This window comes from Scatophagus argus, chromosome 9 (assembly GCF_020382885.2).
Source record: "Scatophagus argus isolate fScaArg1 chromosome 9, fScaArg1.pri, whole genome shotgun sequence".
NCBI classification, from domain to species: Eukaryota; Metazoa; Chordata; class Actinopteri; family Scatophagidae; genus Scatophagus; species Scatophagus argus.
In genome coordinates, this window is record NC_058501.1 from 25,478,292 (window position 1) to 25,498,387 (window position 20,096).

The 20,096-nt window shown below is 46.8% G+C and overlaps 2 protein-coding genes across 3 annotated transcripts in view; one reads left to right on the plus strand and one right to left on the minus strand.

The window, feature by feature from the left end:
* The window catches only part of aldh5a1 (aldehyde dehydrogenase 5 family, member A1 (succinate-semialdehyde dehydrogenase)), an 8,042-nt gene extending 5,220 nt beyond the window's left edge, over positions 1 to 2,822 (minus strand). Inside the window, exons 1-2 of the mRNA XM_046400935.1 lie at positions 2,535 to 2,822; positions 111 to 194 (exon numbers count right to left, since the gene is read on the minus strand). Of these exons, the coding sequence (XP_046256891.1) occupies positions 111 to 194; positions 2,535 to 2,822 (372 nt within the window). The remainder of the gene's footprint in view (positions 1 to 110; positions 195 to 2,534) is intronic.
* Positions 2,823 to 3,027: 205 nt separating this feature from the next.
* Positions 3,028 to 17,332, plus strand: aste1a (asteroid homolog 1a). 2 transcript variants are annotated; one of them, XM_046400934.1, is made up of 7 exons: positions 3,028 to 3,197; positions 4,668 to 4,903; positions 13,465 to 14,291; positions 14,495 to 14,800; positions 15,113 to 15,317; positions 15,460 to 15,604; positions 15,970 to 17,332. In XM_046400934.1, exons 2-7 carry the CDS (start codon positions 4,777 to 4,779, stop codon positions 16,391 to 16,393), a joined length of 2,034 nt encoding a protein of 677 aa, XP_046256890.1. In that variant the 5' UTR covers positions 3,028 to 3,197; positions 4,668 to 4,776; the 3' UTR covers positions 16,394 to 17,332. The 2 variants fall into 2 exon arrangements, with proteins under 2 accessions (XP_046256890.1, XP_046256889.1); XM_046400933.1 differs by lacking the exon at positions 3,028 to 3,197 and adding an exon at positions 3,439 to 3,571.
* Positions 17,333 to 20,096: the final 2,764 nt, after the last annotated feature.

Below are 20,096 nucleotides of genomic sequence, written 5' to 3' on the forward strand. Positions count from 1 at the left end.
CATACGGTCACTAGATTTTCTGACAGCTTCAGTGTGACACAGTGAGCCTTTAAAATCTGCGAAGTCGTCTGCGTTTCCTGTTCGGACACGACGACGCTGCAGGTACTTACGCTCTCGAAGGTGATCAGCTTGGCCAAGTCCTCTTTGTGCAGCGTCAGCAGGTCGAACCATTTCCTCAACAGGAGGCTCCTCTCCTGTGGGAGAACCAATCAGATCACAGCAGGACAAAATGTTTACTGCGGATATTTTTTCTTTCATCATTTACCCAAGGTTAATACCTGACAGAAGTTTCCCCTGCACAGTGACGGATTATCAGGTGTGAACGGACGTCAGAGACCTCCAGTCCCCCTCGCTTTGGATTAATCTGGTTCCCGCTTGCTAAGAACTAACTAGATTCATTTTCACAGAGTGTTACTGAGCCAGAAATCTAAACGCTGTTTCTGACCAGTCAGAAGAAGGTCTGTAGATACCTCACATACAACTGATACGAGTATGAACAGAAGTTTCACCAGCTAAAATTGTATTTCAGGCAAGTAAATTAAATTGTTGCTGGTTGATAATTTGAGCCGACGGATCAGCAGTTGGATTTCTCAGTCAGGACTGCAGTGTGGTTCGGAGACAGACGTGCGACACCTGTACTGTGGACACACCTGTGGAGACGTACGCTAGTCGTTAAGATTTGCTGGACGGGTTTGTGGGTTTGAAATTCTGACTAATCAAAGAGCAGTTCAGCTCCTGGAGGACTTTCCACACCATCTGACTCGTCCTGCGGGAGTCCGTCAGTGCGGGCCAGCAGGACAACACATGTACGATAAACCAGTGCTGAGACGACCCAAGTGTCCTCACAGAGATGTTAATCTGTTGACAAGCCTGAACTTTAGTCACAACTCATAATGTCGTTATGTCTGCGTGGAACAAATGTGAATGAAACGCAGCGCGACTGCGACTGGAACACAGAAGGACTTAAAGAGTTACCAACCAACAGACAGGCTGCACTTTGTCTGCTGTGCTTAACAGCAACCGACAGCAGCACAGACCGGTTCACTTCATGTTCTTTACCGTCTCACACACTCAAACAAGCCGTGACCTTTCTCATGTTGTTAACCGCCTTCCCGCCCGTCCTGGGTGAGGGATCCCTCCTCTGCTGCTCACCCTGAGCTTCCTCCCAGTGTTTCCCTGTTAAAGGTTCTTCTGGGAGTTTTTCCTCAGTCCATGTGAGGGTCGAAGGGCAGAGGATGTTGCTGTGATGTTATGTAAAGCCCTTTGAGACAAACCGCTTGTAAAAATTGGCTATACAAATAAAGTTGTCTTGTCTTGACCTTCAGCATCAAAGCTCAAACTCAAGTACTGTAGTTTGAGGTACTGGTACATGAGTATTTTTGTGCTACTTTAAAATGAGGATGTATGATTATTAAAGATTACTGTTAATTACAAAGTGAGGAGTTTTAACTATCCCCATCTGATACGATGCTAATGCATTTTACATATATTTATATCTGTACATATATTTATATCTTGTTTTTTCTTTTGTTGGGCGCAAGACTTTTGGGGGCAGTCGTGGATCAGCGGTTAGGGTGTCGGACCCGTAACCGGTGGATCGCTGGTTCGATTCCCCGTCCCGGTGTCCATGGCTGAGGTACCCTTGAGCAAGGTACCTAACCCCCACTGCTCCCCGGGCGCTGCACGCGGTCGCCCACTGCCCCGGGTTTGCTGTGTGTGTGTGCACGTCACTTAGGTGGGTTAAATGCAGAGCACAAATTTCGTTGGAGTGAGTTCCCTCCAATGACAAAATATGTCACTTTCATACTTTAATTTTTTATTATTATTATTTACCATTTTTTATCTTGTATTTTGTATGGTGCAGTCAAATTCCTTGTATGGTCACACGTACTTGGCAAATAAAGCTGATACTGAAGTGAGACTGTTTCTTAGGCCCCTGCTGCTGTCAGACTGGAGATTTTAACAAAGAAACTGCTTCGTTTCGCTGTTGTGACAATTAAAAGTTACACCTAACCAGTCGAAGTCCAAACACCGTCATGAAGAGCTTGGTTGACGGGACGAGCTTCAGTTTTCTGCGCTCCTGACACGCCGTTTGTGAGCTGCACAACTCAGCTGCGACGAGAGCATGCACTCACGCCAAACTCCATTTAAATATTTGGCAATTTAAGATGTCATGCTTCTCGGATATGCTTCATATTCGTTATCGGTGAGAAACTCTCTTGTCTTTAACACATATGGCTGGCTAACATTCTGAACGTCGGAAATATTCTTCCGCTTTCCGGTTCATGTGTCTTCAACACAAAACGAGATGCAGCAGCAAGCAAAGCGAACTTAAAGAACAAACTTCATCTTAATTTGTCAGAATATTGTATTGTTTGAGTCACACTCAAGCCGAACTGAAGATCGGTTTACATCAGTTGAGAAAATAACCCCGTTATACTGATTTTGCTGCTTTTCTCAAGTATGCGCAACATTTATATTCAAGTGACAGTTTTTCGAATAGAGTTCGGATAGCAAGAGAGTGGCAGCCGTACCTTAGCAGTGTACTGCTTCCACGAACTGAACGCTTTGTATGCAGCGTCCACAGCCTGCTTGGCCTCAGCAGGCCCACAGTCTGATACCCGGGCTATCTCCTTCCCGGTGGCTGGGTCCAGAACCGGGAACACCGAGGCTGCGGAGACCCAGCGACCATCTACGTAGCCCTGCGTCCGTAGCAGCGGAGCAGAGACATCCACGGTGTAGTTTCTCTGCATGGCGGCGGGCAGGCCGGGGATAACCTGCCGGAGGAAGCAGCGAGTCCTCAGCACACAGGAGGTGGACATACTGGGACTGTGTGTGAGGCTCTCACTGCGTGCTGCGCAGGTTTTCTCTCCCTGCAGGTCGGGGACAGACCCCCTCCGGCAGCTTTCAGTCGGTTTCAGCCAGTCCGGGGGAGGAAGCGTTAATCACGTGACACCGGAGAGCACTTCACGGCCCTCTTCCGCTCCACAGCACCGATGAGTTCAATGTTCAGCAGATGAAAAGGAGCTCATTTCTAAAGGAGAGGAAGAAAACTGATGAACACTCAGTCTTGACAAACGTTTTCAGGAGAGTCAACATAAGGCCTGTGACTTAGGCCTGCCAGGTAAAACTTGTGGTGAACTCAAGGTGATGAGATGGAGCAGGCTGCTGGGCCCGACGGAGATTCAGCCGGACAGGTGAGGGAGGCGGGCAGAACAACAGCGAAATAATCAAAGAAAAATAATAAATTAAAATGAAACTTACAGCAAGAAAAGGAAACTATGGCAACATCCACATGTGTCTGCCGGCTCATGTGCCGGGGCGGACCGGACAGAATGAAAACCCCCAAATAAAGCGACCAAACAGACCCACGACGAGACCCCTGATGTCCTGCAGGGCAGCAAATATTAACAATCTTTTCTATATTCTATAGGAATGTATTCAAATGAAACGTTTAAAACTGCTAAACTAAACTTTAAAATACTTGGTATGTCAATCAATTTTCCGAGCGACTTCCCACCGCCTTCAACACAACAGCGAAGCCGCTCTGAGACGCACACAGTCGGTCCAGGTGAGGCTCACTGACACGGAACCACTGACCGAACGTAGCTCATTTGGAACAGACCAGAGCAGTGTCAACATGTTTACTCTTTACTTCAGCTGTAACCATGGAGACCATGAGAGCAGGTGACCAGTGGGCGTGGCTGCTGTTTAAATGTTGTCACATAAACACATTCACTTCCTGTTTCCACTTAAATTGTGAAAATGTTGCAGACACCAGAAGCGAAAGAAGTTCTCAGATCTGATCGAGTAAAAGTAGCATATCATCGTGTAGAAATACTCTGTTAGAAGTAAAAGTCATTTACTCATTGTTTTCTTAACTTAAATAAAATTATTGCATCAAAATATACTTAAAGTGCAAAAAGTAAACGTAGTCCTTACGCAGGAAGTCACGCGATGAATGATGAAGGTGTTGAGATCCTCAGACCTGAAGCTGCTGCTTCATACTGTTCATCTGCCCCTCAGGGCAGAACTACTCAAAACTGCATTTGTGTAAAAGTACACCACTGACTTTAACGACATCGAGCTGAGAGTACTTGTGTACCTCAGAGTACTTGTGTACCATCAGAGTACTTGTGTACCTCAGAGCACTTGTGTACCCCAGAGTACTTGTGTACCATCAGAGTACTTGTGTACCCCAAATTACTTGTGTACCTCAGATTACTTGTGTACCTCAGAGTACTTGTGTACCATCAGAATACTTGTGTACCCTGAGAGTACTTGTGTACCTCAGATTACTTGTGTACCTCAGAGTACTTGTGTACCTCAGAGTACTTGTGTACCATCAGAATACTTGTGTACCCTGAGAGTACTTGTGTACCTCAGATTACTTGTGTACCTCAGAGTACTTGTGTACCTCAGAGCACTTGTGTACCCCAGAGTACTTGTGTACCATCAGAGTACTTGTGTACCCCAGATTACTTGTGTACCTCAGATTACTTGTGTACCTCAGAGTACTTGTGTACCATCAGAATACTTGTGTACCCCAGATTACTTGTGTACCTCAGATTACTTGTGTACCTCAGAGCACTTGTGTACCTCAGAGCACCTGTGTACCTGATCTCGGTGAGGTGAGCGGCTCTGTGTCACGCTCGCGTGTGTTTCAGCGCTGCGGTGACGACGTGCTGATGTCGGGAAACGAAACTTACGGAAAGCGAAACACGGAGGGTATAAGAAGGGCGGCGATGCGGCTTCCTCAGCACACTCAGACCCAGGATGGGCGTCCAGGGTTTGATGACCTTCGTGGAGACCCACCAGCGGATCTACCGGGACGTCCGCTTCAGGAGCAGCCGGCTGGTGGTCGACGGCTGCAACCTGCTCTACCTGCTCTACTTCGACTCAGGTAGGACACAACTGCAGTATTCTACTCGAGTACTACTTGCAGTGCAACAGGTGTACTTGAAACTTCTTTCCATTTTCCCTCGGGATCAATAAAGTATGAGGTTTAGTTTGTGCCTTTTTTCATTTCAGTTCTCACTTGACAGAACTTTTTGCAGCTGATGTCCTCCAGCTCAGGACAGAGGACACTCATTTCTCTTTTTGTTTGTTTGTTTGTTTATTTTTAATGATGGGGGTCAAAGATTACACATTTACTGACACCTCTGCAGCTTCTCACCTGAGCGGAAGTGAAACAGCTGCTGTGACGTTACGTTCACCCCGATGCAACAGCTGTTTAATACTGCGGTCAAGCCAGCCGTGTATGAGACACTATGGTAATAGCGAGTTCGAACCGATTTCACAATAAAAGCAGTGTCCGAGAAACTAGGCAAAGTTACATTCAATCTTTGATTAAATAAAATATATATAATAACTGAATAAATGTATGAACGAATAAATAAATCAAGATAAATAAAATATTAAAAAGAATAAAATTAGTCAAAATATCGTCAAATTTGTTCTCTGTGTTCAGTGTGCAATTAAAAGGAAACGCCCTGTTGCCAGTGACCAGTCTCACTTCAGCATGATAGCAGGCCACCCCAGGGTGTCACACAATAAATTCCAGGAAATTCTGATGTAGCATTTCAAAATAAAGGCCATCCAAAATCCCATACATCATCAGATTTGTTCTCTGAATTCAGAGTGCAATTAAAAGGAAACGCCCTGTTGTGGATGTTGTGGATCAGTTGATCCAGACTGTCGGGACGTTGCCGCTTCGCCCCTCATGAGCTGATCATTAGAGTCCTGCTGGGTTTTCTCAGCAGGTTGTGAGCGCGTGATGACCGCTTTGTGACACGCTGTGAGGCTGAACTCAGGTGACCAGCGACAGCTGACGTACAGTGACATCACAGCCATGTTAAACGTTTACATGGCGTTTAGAAATGTCAAACAGGTGACGGGGGTTTGCTTCAAGTGTTACTGTAAATGACCCCACAAAAGGTTCATTATTTTAGGTGAATTTTCTTATTAATATAAAGGCTGATATGCATTCTATTTTTGATACTGCATTAATGTTTTCTTATTAGCAGTAACTTTGGTTAATGTACAGAGGAATCATATGTCTTTCTATGCACTGTTGAAGGAGGAGCTTTTATTTTGATAGGCTTGATGTCGGTCTACTGCGCATGCTCAGGAATCTTACCGTAAGACTACAGCGCTCATAAGAAATAGTCACATAGTGCAACCTGAGCTAATGTTTCCAGTTTCTGACCCGTAATGAGGCACAAACTCTTACGGTGGTTTTAGTTTATGCAATGTTCAATGTACAAAGTTGGAGTGAGAAAATAAAAACCATAAACTTAACCAGCAGTCGAAGATCATTGCCACGAAAATTACGGGGATCAGTACAGTAAGAGTTTCACCTCTCCAGCTAGCCTGCTAAGAAGATTCCAACGGAGGAAATACGGACGAAAAGGAACAAAACTTCGAAGGAAAAGAACAAGGATAGCGGTTAGCTGAAGACGGTGTGGTGGTGAGAAAAGGACTTTAGAAACAACAACAAGGACTTACGGATAAAAGCTAACAAAAATGGAGGGAGACGATGCCATTTCAGGCACCAACGGCAAGGAGGAAAAGATCGCTACCCTTCGAAAGGTAATAGAGGAAGGCAAGGAAATGCTAAAAAAGGAAACAGAAAAAGGTGCTATCAGACAAGAGCTTAAAGAGACTTTGCAAATGAATGAAAACATGTTAACTGAACTGTTAAAAGATGACGGTGATGTTGCTGATAAAGTTAGGCGCTCGGAGCGCACGCGAAATCCCACGGAAAAAATGCTAGCATACTGTAGAGAAGAACAGAGCAAAAGGGAAAAGAAACTTGCTAGCCTGTATGAACAGTGGAAAGCTCTAGCTCGTAGGACACGACAAGAGCTGAAATATGAGCTAACAGAAAGGCACCTAGCATCCCTTGCTGACGAACTAGAGAAAATGAAAATGGAAGTTTTGAAGATGTTCGATGAACTGAGAGCACGAGGCACGCCTGATCCAGAGCTAAGACGTAAAGTTGATGCTTGCGTGGCGGTAACAGGTGACATAATGAGAATCATAAATGAAAGACTGACAGGCATAAATGGCGAATATGACGCAGAACATGAAGCAAGGTGCTTGCGTGAGCTACTTGAACCAGACTATGCACGGTCCATTTACGGCTCTGCCTCTGAACTCAGTCGTCACTCCCATCACTCAAGTGTTGCCGCCAAGCGAGCTGAAGCGGCGGCGAATTTAGCCGCAAAGGAGGCTGAATTTAAGGTGTTGATGAAAGAAAAGAAACAAAAGGAGAAGATAAGAATGCTTGAAGAGGAACACAAGAAAGAATTAGAAAGACATAAAGCAGAATTAGAACACTTACAAGCTGAAAAAGGCTTAAAGGCCGCTAAAGCCAGATTCGAGGCCTATGACAGAGAGGTTAAAGAGGAATCTGATGCTCAGTCTTTTCAGTCATTTCGTGATCCCCTGCCACACAACCACATTCCTCTTCATGCCCCGACACAGCCCTACCAAGCTGCCACTCCACCTTCTCCTAATGACATCTCCCGCCTGGCCCAAGCTGTCCAGGACAGCATTGCTATTAATAGACTGCCAATGCCAGAGCCCACTGTATTTACTGGCAATCCAATAGACTTTGTTGAGTGGAAAGCCTCATTTATGGCACTCATAGACAGAAAGAATATTTCCACTGCTGATAAGCTGCACTACCTCAAGCGCTATGTAGGTGGCTCAGCTCAGAAGTGTTTAGAAGGTACTTTCTATCGCAGTGATGATACAGCATACAGTGATGCTTGGAACAAGCTAAATCAAAGGTATGGCCAACCGTTCATCATCCAGAAGGCCTTCAGAGAAAAGTTATCCAGTTGGCCTAAGATTCAGGGAAAAGATGCTGAAGGACTGAGAAGCTTCTCTGATTTCCTAAATGCTTGTCTGCAGGCCATGCCTCACGTGAAGGGTTTGAATATCTTAAATGATTACGAAGAAAATCAGAAGTTGATAAGGAAACTGCCTGAGTGGTTAGCGTCAAGGTGGAATCGCCAAGTGACTGTACGTCTCACAGATGGAAAGGATTTCCCCAGCTTTAAAGAGTTTGCCAAGTTCATGTCCATGGAGGCAGAAACTGCATGCAACCCGGTCACTTCTCTCTTCGCTCTCCACTCTGCTGAATCCTACAATGACAAGGTAAACACAAGAGTCAATAAAAGAAACAAGGCCAGTGTCTTCAACACACAGACAATAGTGGACAATAGTAATCAGACAACGCCAAAAGAAAGAGTCAAAACTCCATGCATGTTATGTCAAGACAGCAATCATCAGCTCTGCAAATGCCCAGATTTTCTGAAAGAGACATTAGAATACCGACGGACTTATGTCAAAGACAATAAACTGTGTTACGGTTGCCTCAAACCTGGTCACGGGGCTAAGGAGTGCCGGCTACGTCACACATGTGGATTGTGCAAAGGACGACATCCCACCTGTCTTCACGACGACAGCTACAGAAAAGGTGAGAACAAGGTAAAGGAAGAAAAGCAAAATCCAGCACAACACAGTGAAATGGAGCCAGCATCTGCTACGTCCCTCAACGTCACCATCCAAGGTCAGTCAGCAAACACTTCGATGATCGTACCGGTCTGGGTCTCCAATGAAAAGGATCCATTCAGAGAGAAACTTGTGTATGCCCTGCTGGATACACAAAGCGACACGACATTCATCGAACAAGATGTAAGTAATGAACTGCAGCTGACTACTTACCCAGTTAAACTAAAACTCACTACCATGATGGGTGAGAATATGATCTTGAAAAGTGAAAGAGCATCTGGCCTGCGTGTGAGAGGTTTCAGTTCCACTGCGCACATTAGTTTGCCCCCTGCATACACCAAAGACTGTATACCAGTAAACAGGGAGCATATTCCAACGCACGAGACAGCTAAAAGATGGCGCCATCTACACACGATAGCAGACCAGATACCACCACTGCTTAGCTGTGAAGTGGGGCTACTGATCGGCTACAACTGTCCGAGAACGCTTGTACCCAGGCGTGTCATAACAGGTGAGGATGACGAACCCTTTGCCATTCTCACAGATTTAGGGTGGACTATTGTTGGCTGTTCAGCTCCTCACTCCGACTCACTTCTCACAAGTCACTGCCACAGAGTAACCGTGAGGGAGCTACCTGCGGAGACTCCTTTGGACGCCCTCAGAATACTAGAGACTGACTTTAAAGACACGCACGCAAATGACAAAACAGTCTCTCAGGAAGACTTGATCTTTCTAGACAAGTTAAAGGAAAACATAAAGAAAAATGAACACGGACATTATGAAATGCCCCTCCCGTTCAAAGAAAGGCCATGCTTACCTGACAACAAGCAGCTTGCCGTTGTTAGGCTCAGTCACCTGAAAAGAAAGTTCAATGCAAACGAAAAGTACAAGAATGATTATGTGAATTACATGAAGGACATAACTGAAAGGGGTGACGTAGAAGAAGTGTCTACTGAAGGCACTGATGGAGAGAAGTGGTACATACCACACCACGGTATTTATCACCCCAAAAAGCCTGAAAAGCTTAGAGTGGTTTTCGACTGCTCAGCAAAATACAGAGGGAGCAGTCTGAATGATCACCTTTTGTCAGGCCCAGACATGATAAACAATCTGACAGGAGTGCTTATTCGCTTCCGGCAACATCGTATTGCTTTGATGTGTGACATAGAAAAGATGTTCCATCAGTTTCATGTCTCAGAGAAGGACCGTGACTACTTGCGCTTCCTATGGTGGAAGAACGGCGACACAAGTACACCAGCCCAGGAATTCAGGATGAAAGTCCATCTTTTCGGAGCCATATCCTCACCAGGGTGTGCGAACTATGGACTAAAGCAGCTCGCCAAAGAACACAGTCACACACATCCACTAGGGTCACAGTTCATTGCCAGAGACTTTTATGTAGACGATGGGGTAGCCAGTGTCGAGACTGAAGAAAAGGCCATCCGTCTAGCAAAGGAGGCACGTGAATTGTGTGCTAAAGGAGGTCTACGCTTGCACAAATTCGTGTCAAACAACGATACTGTTCTACAGAGCATCCCAGCAACTGAGCACGCTACAGACACCAAAGCAAAGAGTCTCTCGCTCAGCGATGCCACTTTAGAAAGAGCACTAGGAATACACTGGAACATTGAGAGTGACTGTTTCACTTTCAGTGTCACGCCCAAGGACCAGCCAGCGACACGACGTGGCATTCTGTCGTCTGTCGCCTCCGTATACGACCCACTCGGCTTCATCGCTCCCTATCTCCTCAACGGAAAGAAAGTCCTCCAGGAAATGTGTCATCAAGGAACAGGATGGGATGATCCCATTCCAGAGAGGTTAAAGGCACGGTGGGAGAGATGGCGAGATGACCTTGTGAAACTTGAAGGAATTCAAATAGCTCGCTGCTATCAACCAGCAGACTTTGGAAAGGTAACTAAAGCAGAATTACACCACTTCTCAGATGCCAGTACAACTGGCTACGGACAGTGCACTTATCTGAGACTGGTGAATGAAAGGGGAGATGTACACTGCACTCTTCTCCTGGGAAAGGCACGCGTTTCGCCACTGAAGGTAACAACTATACCCAGGTTAGAGCTTACAGCAGCTGTTGTATCAGTCACAGTCAGTAATATGCTGAAGGAAGAATTAGGCTACTCTGACAGTGAGGATTTTTACTGGACGGACTCAAAGGTAGTCCTAGGTTACATTAATAATGATGCCCGCCGTTTTCACACCTTTGTAGCTAATAGGGTACAGAAAATCCGTCATGCCTCAGATCCCAGTCAGTGGTTTTATGTACCTACTGATGACAACCCAGCAGACTGTGCTTCAAGGGGGACAACAGTGGACGAGTTGCTTTCATCTGACTGGTTCACTGGCCCTAGCTTTCTGTGGAAAAAGGAAATGGAAATGCCGACAGAAGTGTCTTTAGAGCTGCCTGTTGGTGACCCCGAAGTTAAAAAGGCTCAGACTTTTCAGACAGAGACCTCAGAACAAATTAGCCTTGTGGACAGATTCTGTAAGTTTTCATCTTGGTCTCAGGCAGTCATGGCCGTGGCACGTCTGGTGCGACGTGCTAGGAAGGATAAATCCAATGCCCTCTCTACAGTTAGTGAGAGACAATATGCAGAACGACTCATCATCAAAGATCTACAGAACCAAGCATACCAGGAAGAGATTAAGTTACTGAGCAATGGACATCAACTTCCAAGGCAGAACAAGCTGTATCACCTGGATGTTTTCCTGGATGCAGAGGGTGTGCTCAAGGTGGGAGGTAGGCTCAGTCGCTCATCTTATCCTACTCCATTCAAACATCCCACAGTCATACCACAAGGACAACACATAACAAGGCTCATCATTACCCACTATCATGAAAAAGTGAAGCATCAGGGTAAAGGCTTCACCATCAACGAGATCAGGTCCAATGGCTATTGGATCTGTGGACTGAGCAGAGCAGTTGCATCATGCATCCGGCACTGTGTCACTTGTCGACGGCTGAGAAGGCCTGTTGAAGGCCAAAGAATGAGTGACCTTCCCGTGGAACGAACAGAACCCTCGCCGCCGTTCACATACTGCGGCATGGACTGTTTTGGTCCTTTTTGGACAAAGCAAGGGAGAAAACAACAAAAGAGGTACGGGTTACTTTTCACCTGTTTTTGCTCTAGAGCAATTCACATCGAAATGTTAGAGGACATGTCTACAGACACATTCATTAATGGACTGAGATGCTTTATTGCTTTAAGAGGCGCTGTAAGGCAAATCAAATGTGATCAGGGCACAAATTTCATGGGTGCTAAAAATGAACTGAATGCTGCGCTGAAAGAACTAGACATGGACAGACTGAATGCATTTCTCACAGAGAAACAGTGTGAGTTTGTAATGAACGCACCTCATGCTAGCCACGCAGGGGGTGTGTGGGAACGGCAGATTAGAACTGTGCGTAGTGTCCTGAATGCCACTCTGCTACTGTCCCCTGGTACACTCAATGACGCTTCATTGCGTACTTTCTTGTACGAGACCATGGCTATAGTAAATAGCCGCCCACTCACTGTTGACACTCTGAACAGCCCCAATAGTTTAGAGCCACTTACTCCCAACCACCTAATCACCATGAAATCCACGGCTGCTTTGCCCCCTCCTGGCACCTTTGAGAGAGCGGATCTTTACGGGAGAAAGAGGTGGCGTCAGGTGCAATATCTGACGGAACAGTTTTGGAGTAGATGGAAAAAGGAGTACCTCCACAACATCACAGCGAGACAGTGCTGGCATAGCACAAAAAGGAACCTGCAAGTTGGAGATATAGTTCTGGACACTGAGGACACCTTACCCAGGAGCCAATGGAGACTTGGGAGAGTCTCAGAAATCAGCAGAGGCCAGGATGGACTTGTGAGACGGGCTAAAATCCTACTTGGAGAGAGAGAACTGAGTGACAAGGGAGAGCGCGCTGGCAGACTTTCGTCAGTGGAGCGCCCAGTCCAGAAACTAGTTTTGTTGCTTGAAGCAGATTAAGCATAATGCAAATGAAATGTGATATAGTTTCTGTGTGATAAAGTGTAAATGTTAAAGGTTATATTCTGTGTGGAAATTATGTGTTTAAAGGTTTCCATTCTGTAAACACTATAATTTGGTGGGAGTGTAAATGACCCCACAAAAGGTTCATTATTTTAGGTGAATTTTCTTATTAATATAAAGGCTGATATGCATTCTATTTTTGATACTGCATTAATGTTTTCTTATTAGCAGTAACTTTGGTTAATGTACAGAGGAATCATATGTCTTTCTATGCACTGTTGAAGGAGGAGCTTTTATTTTGATAGGCTTGATGTCGGTCTACTGCGCATGCTCAGGAATCTTACCGTAAGACTACAGCGCTCATAAGAAATAGTCACATAGTGCAACCTGAGCTAATGTTTCCAGTTTCTGACCCGTAATGAGGCACAAACTCTTACGGTGGTTTTAGTTTATGCAATGTTCAATGTACAAAGTTGGAGTGAGAAAATAAAAACCATAAACTTAACCAGCAGTCGAAGATCATTGCCACGAAAATTACGGGGATCAGTACAGTTACCATTATGATTATTATTCTGTTTACTGTAACTGTTCTGGTCTTTGGACCCTCCCCTCACCTGAGAGTCATGACAACCCATCCTGTAGTCCAAACCACAGCCTCATGGTGGCGCTACAGGAGGCGACACAGCAGCCTTGACACGGAGCAGCTGCCTCCATGGCTGAGGATCTCACACCCTGACAGGTGTGACCTGGAGCCTCCTCTACACCTGAACTGAGTTCAGAAGAGACCCTTTCGCAAACTGCCTCACATATGGTGTTTGTTATGGACGGTGGACCAACACAGCACTCGCCCACAGGTGGCGATCCCACTCCACGTGGTTAAACTGTGCAGGTCTGCTAGTGATGTGGTCTTAGGTTTGTTCTCTGCGTTTCCTCTGGTTTATTGCTCAGGTCTGGACCAGAATCACGGCGGGGAGTATGCTGCATTTGAGGACTTGATTGAGAAGTTCATCTCAGTTCTCAGAGACTGCAGCGTCTCCCCGTACGTGGTGCTGGATGGGGGCTCAGATCACACCGACAAGAAGCTCGACACGGTGACTCTAAGAGCTAAGGATCGGATCCAGAGAGCCCATCGAGCGGCGGTGGGCGGCAGGCAGGAGAAAATCCTACCACAGCTGGTCAAGATGGTGTTCAAGCAGACGCTGGCCCGTCTGGGGGTCCCGTTGGCTCAGTGCTATGCAGAGGCCGACCAACAGATTGCCGCTCTGGCCAATGAGTGGAAGTGTCCGGTGCTTTCCAACGACAGCGACTTCTATATCTTCGAGCTCTCGGCCGGCCTGCTGCCCCTCTCTCATTTCCAGTGGAAAGCGGTGGAGCAGAGAGCCTCAGGGAGCTACATCCCCTGTAAGAGCTACAACGTCTCCAGCTTCTGCATCTTCTTCAGCTTCCAGCAGCAGCTCCTGCCCGCATTCGCCGCCTTGGCCGGGAATGACTACGTGAAGCTGCAGAGGACGCAGTCGTCCATCAGCTGGGCTCAGTTCTCCCCAGCAGGCAGAGGAAGCCACCTGGAGGGGCTGCTCTGCTGGCTGAGATCCTTCCACCAGCCTCGGGAGGCTTTGGAGGCGGCGCTGGGGCTCATGGGAGAGCTGACCACGCAGAGAAAGGAGGAGGTGCGGCACGGCTTGTATCAGGGCATGGAGGAGTATCAGCTTCCTCCCAGCTATCTGAAGAACTTCTTCATCCATGGGATGGCGCCTCCGTTTCCAGCAGGAGAAGAAGTAAGAAAATCTTTCACTTTTTAAGTTCTTTGGGGCACATTTTGCTTTGGTCACAAACTGTTTGGTAACGGATTACATGATCAATCATTTAACTCTGGCACAGAGAGAACTGAACCTGGCACATTTTAACACATGGTCAGCTCAGACCTGTTCGGTATCCTGTTGACCTGCACTCACTTTGTCCCCATCCTGTCCTGGTGTAGGTGGCAGGTCTCGTCCCAGACTGGATCCGGCTGCCGCTGACGCAGGGCCGGCTGACTCCAGACGTCCTGGATGTGCTGCTGCTGCAGAGGATGAGCCTGGGCTGCCCCGTGGACCGCGCCGACATGCCCAGCGCTTACCTGACGTCCAGGCCGCTCCGCCAGGTGATGTACGGGCTGCTGCTGGGCAGAGGGAGGCCGGTTCAGGTCCAGGAGAGAGACAGAGACGGCCTCGAGCTGAGACTGATCCCAGTCCAACCTGCCCTCCGCGGAGTCGCCAAGCAGCTGCCACTCGACTCACTGGACAAGGTGAAGCTGCCACACATCGTTGTGCTCAGCTCAGATGTTTTAGGCTCACAACATAAAATATTCCTTTCATAGAAGCAGAAACCACAGCGAATCAAACACGGTCAGACTTCCGTTTTCCTCGCTTGACTTTTAGTGTTGGTCGATCTTGTTCGATTAGCTTTTCAAAATAGCTAAGAAAAGCATTTCAGGGTCAGGAGGAGAATCCAGGCCACCTGGGAGGGTCCCCATGTGACGCTAAGTGTTTCCTGTGTGTCTTGAGCTCACATTATTATTAAGCTCCTCCTCCCTCCTCCTCCTGTGCGCTGGCCCCAGGTGGAGCCCTCTCAGCGTCTGCAGGTGTTGCTGAAGTCTCTGGGTGTGACTGAGGCCTCCCTGAGCTGCCTGCCACCTCAGCTGCGCCTCCCGGTGGCCGTCACCTGCTACTGGCTGCAAAGGGCTCAGCCTCCCCTGGCGGAGAGGCTGCTGAGGGCGCTGCTGCTGGGCCTGAGCAACGGAGACGCCCTGAGACGGAGAACAGGTAACAAACACCAGCACGTCCTGCCTTTCACCTGCCAACACGTCGGCTGCCTTCGCCAGATGGAAACTTTATGTTTGGAAACTTTATGTTTCTCAGATATTTTCTGTTATCAGCTGAGTGTGTGTGTGTGTGTGTGTCACAGGTCTGCTGATTCAAAATGGCCTCCCTCAACAAAAGCTGAGCGTGGCCGTGTCTCACGCCTTCAACCAATGGCAGGCCTGCCTGAAGGACAGCATGCACCTGAACCAGCTGCTGGGCTTCCCCTTACCTGAACCACAGATCGCCAGGTGAGTCTCCACAGGTCTGAAAGGCTGTGCTGAACTGCTGGAGAGCGACTAAAGCCGAAGCTTGAGAGGTCTGAGTTTGGAGGTGGAAGCTGATTTTATTATTATTATGATTACTGTGGTCATGCGAGCTACTGGATGAGCGGAGAGCGGCAGCAGTGTGGCTCGGCCCCGCCCCCCGGCCACGTGAGGTCACGAAGGCTCCGGCGAGCTGGAGGGTTTAGATTGGTGTGAGCTGGTTTGTTCCCAGCACCTACTCACAGTGGTGTTCATGGAAATGTTTGGATGTTTAAAGACAGAATGAAATGTGGACTCGCAGGTGAGACCTCGACTCACCCAGGTGATTCCATCATGTTCTTGTTGTCCAGGTTGTACGAGGGGACGTTGGTCCACTATCTGGTCCACAGGATGAGCTCAGGGGGAAGACTGAAACCCTTTCTGAAGAGCGATTCCTCATGTGTGAAGCACTACAGAATCATGCTGAGCGTCATCCACCAGTTTCGCCCTCAGGAGGCGTCGACGCCCTCGGAGGAGCAGGAGAGAGTGGCGGCTCTGCGGCGGCGAAGGCGACGGCAGCCTCTGGACGACTTGACCGTCGACCTGCAGCAGCTGTTCATCCAATGCACGGACGACGAGGAAACCGCGGCTGAAGTTCGATGCACAGTCAGAGCGCTGGAGGACCAGGATCTGGACGACATGGTGTCAGTGAGAACACGTTACAAAGCTAAAGAGAGACTCAACCGGTGCAACACCCCAGAGCTGATCCGCAAAGAGGAGCGCCGGGGCCTCTGATCTCAGCCGTCCAGCCCAGGGTCCCGCTGAGGGGCACTCGGACGTCACTTCAGTCCTGGTTTAGAAGCACACTGTGGGGCGGCTCACTTCAGCCAGCTCCCTGATGAGTCCAGCAGGTCGTCTGTTTTAGCTTAAAACCGCGGTCAGAACGCTCAGTTTGTAAGAGATTTAACTCAACAGCTTTTCTAATTAAAACGAGCTGCACTTTCAATGTTTTTTAAAGCTTTAAACTGTTGAATCGAACTGTGAATCGAAAGCCTTTGCACTGAATGAGGTCAGAACGCAGTCTGCTGTAGACGACCTTCTGGTGTGCATCTGTGTGCCGTGAAAATCTGAATAAGAACAAAGTGAACTTCTTGAAAAGTTTTAGAAAATTTTAAAATCCATTTTATTCTCTCACACACACACACACACACACGTCATGAATAAAAGTGAAGATGCAGTGAGCCGCCGTGCGACTGGCTTGTTCTGTTTTTCTGGTCAAACGTGATTTTTGTTTTCCAGCTGGAGGAAAGCAGCAGGACGTCACAAAGCTGCCGTGTGATAAAAGCTCCCACAGAGCTCGACACATCAGGGGGATGATGTAGCCAAAAGTATGTGGACACTCCCTTCCACTTCCTTTTCAGAGTTTCGGTGTGACTGTGGTTCTTCAGCGTTCATCATGTTTATGAGTCAGGCTCCTTCACCAACTGTTTGGTCAAATTTCCCACAGCTGAAGGCCAGCTTGTTCCACTCAAAGTTTACTGTGACAAAGTATTAAAAGGCATCACAGCTGAGAAGCCAAAATGAGGGAACGTCTCTTTGTGAAGCTGTCATTTTTATGTGAAGCGTGAGGATTAATAGTTTACCAGATTTGTTGCTGTTGATCAACTTATGGATGAACTGAGAAAACATCAACAGAGTTGTTATATTTTCTGCACATTAAAGATGCTGAATCTGGCCAGTGTTTCACTTTTTGGCGTGAAGAACGACTGAAATTGGTTAAACGGATGAATCTTGTGCTGACTGACTGTCAGCTTTGTGACATTCTGCCCAGCCAATCAGCAGCCAGAGGAAAAAGACCTGCGACCAATCACGTTTGGCCCCGACACACAGCAGACACAGAAAGCACATTTTACATAACGAGCACATAAGACGAACTTTCATCTGTTTTACAGTGTAAAGTGTACACACAGAGAGATCAGACACAGCAGCAGAACATCTGGATGAGACGACTGCAGCTCAGACCCGAGTCGCATCTGGCCACAGAGAGGACGCAGGACAAGATGGAGGTCATGTGATCCTTCACCGCGGGGAGAAACCTCAGCTCTGCAGAGTTTTGTACAACCTGAGTTTGGAGCTTCTGATCAGGGGAAAATAAGCAGAAACAGGGTGGAGAACAGACGCCTCCACCCGTCGACACAGGACATGAATGTATCAGTTAGACGTGGAAACGACGGCTTTGCTCAGCCTCCAGTTTCCCCCAGTGGTCACTTGCGGTATTGCAGTCAAAATTTCCCCTGCAGCCCAAAGACATTTCCCCACTGAGCACCATTAGAAAACAGACGGCAGTCAAACTGTTCGCAGGACACCTGGGACAGCAGACAAAGTCCAGCATGTCTCTTTCTGTAGTTTTTTAGCTGTAAAACGTTTGAGCGGGAAGTGGTGGGCGGGGCCAGACACGGCTGCACACGCTCAGTTAGTGGTGTAACCAGGAAGTCAGAAACCTCTTTCTTGGGGTTAGAGCACAGCCCTTCTGTGGTCAGCCTGTCCACTCCACATTGATCCCAATAATACAGAAAGTTGGCTACAGTTCACCCAGGGGGCGCTCAAGAGGCCGTCCTCAGTGAACCGCAGTGAATGGAGCTAAAGTGGCTAAACATATTATTCACACCTGCTTCTGGACTAAAACCAAAATTTTATCTTAGTTTTTGCAAATACAGTATCAATTATGTATCAGAAATGAAAAGAAAAATAGCAGGGCGGACAGTTTTGCCCATAAAGCGCCAGCATTCTGCTAATGAATAACCACAATAACACGGTTTCAGGTTTCAGAGTATTATAGTTCCTATGGTTAAAAGAAAACACTAACTTAGTGTTTGACTGATGTAAACTGGCGCGTATGCCCCAGATGTTTAAATACCAATACAGAAAGGTATTTCAGCACAAAAAAACATGAAAATCTAATCTAATGGAATTATATCTATCATCTCTAAAGCTTCTACCGAAAACATAAAGAAAACTGGCAGAAAAAATGATTGACAGCATGGAAATTTCATTTTGGGGCCTCAACTCCACAATCCCACATTCATACCTCGCGAGCGCCCCCTACAGGGCCGAAGGTTCCAGAGAGTGGGAGTTCTTCCTGTTAAGAGTTTCTTCGGTTAGAGCTGCAATGATTAATCAATCAAAAGAAAATTAGTTGCCAACTATTTTGATAATCAATTAATCATTTCAGTTATTTTTATACTAAAATGACAAACATCTGCTGGTTTCAGCCTTTTAACCATCAGGATTTGCTGCTTTGCTTTGTCATTTCTGACAGGTAATGAAGAGTGTTTGGATTCTGGACTGTTTAGAAGAGGCAACCTGAAGACAACACTTTGTGCATTGTTTACAATCTTGTTACATTTTATAGACTAATTGATTAGACGTTTAATAATTGTCATATTAACTAATAATGAAAATAGTCATTAGTTGCAGTAGCAGCAGAGATCACCAAATCAACTACGTTTCCCAGGAAGCACCCTGACCTCCTCATGGAAGGTAAATCCTGACTCAATGAGAGCAAAAAAAAAAAAAACTCTCAAAACTGACGTGCTGAAGTTTCACAGGAAAGCCCTCCATCAGTAAACGCCGCAGCTCATTTAAACGATCGATGACTCGCCTTAAGGCACAGGATGAGAGAGCGTCGCCACTGAAGCGACTGGACCCTGAAGCGACTGCGTCTGTCGGCACTGGCGTGTTAGCAGCGGTGGATTTCGAAGCATAATACCAGCGGGATGGGTATTTTATTTTTCAGACTGCACCACCACAAACATGTTTTATGTACAAGAGTGAAGGAGCCTAAATGTGACAGAAAAACATGCGCTGAACTGAATCCATTTAATTTAAAACTGGTTAATTGACCAGTGTGTGTAAGAAGAAGCCTGGAAACAGTAGTGGAGGTGTGATGGTACAGCAGTCCTCCTAAACTGGTCTTACAGGATGTCGGATTCGAAACGAGACTCGTTTGGTTTTGGACCAAATGTTTAGTTTACTTTCACACCTGCAGCTGATCTGGAAGAAAAAGATCCACCGTTTCCTTCAAGTTCTGTTCTGTGTTTACACTTAAGTTATTTAATAATAATTAGAGCAATAACAATAATAATAATGAGAACAATAGAGGAGTAAACAACACAGATTCGTGTAGAAACAACCTGACGGTCAGTAAGCTAGTTCAGGCTAGCTCAGGCTAGCCCAGGTTAGCGCAGCAGCTCGCTAACTTTAGCTTAGTAAACAGACATGAGAAGGCAGCGCAGGAAGAGCCTCCAAACATCACTGACATGCTGCGTTTATACCAAACTAACAGAAAAGGAGTCAAAACATGTTGACTGTGGAAGCGCTAACATCACACATGCTAACTGTGCTAACTGTGTAGTGATGCTTTCAGATTAACAATCTGTTTAATGATCCTCTGATCAGAGAGCTCCTGATTTCAGTAAACGTGTTACCACATCAGGAA

Excerpts from the sequence above, each read along its gene's own strand:
- aste1a (XM_046400934.1), top strand. The coding sequence starts at position 4,777 with ATGGGCGTCCAGGGTTTGATGACCTTCGTGGAGACCCACCAGCGGATC. Across the intron at positions 14,292-14,494 it reads CGTTTCCAGCAGGAGAAGAA|GTGGCAGGTCTCGTCCCAGA; the intron begins GTAAGAAAATCT and ends GTCCTGGTGTAG. Across the intron at positions 15,605-15,969 it reads CCTGAACCACAGATCGCCAG|GTTGTACGAGGGGACGTTGG; the intron begins GTGAGTCTCCAC and ends CTTGTTGTCCAG.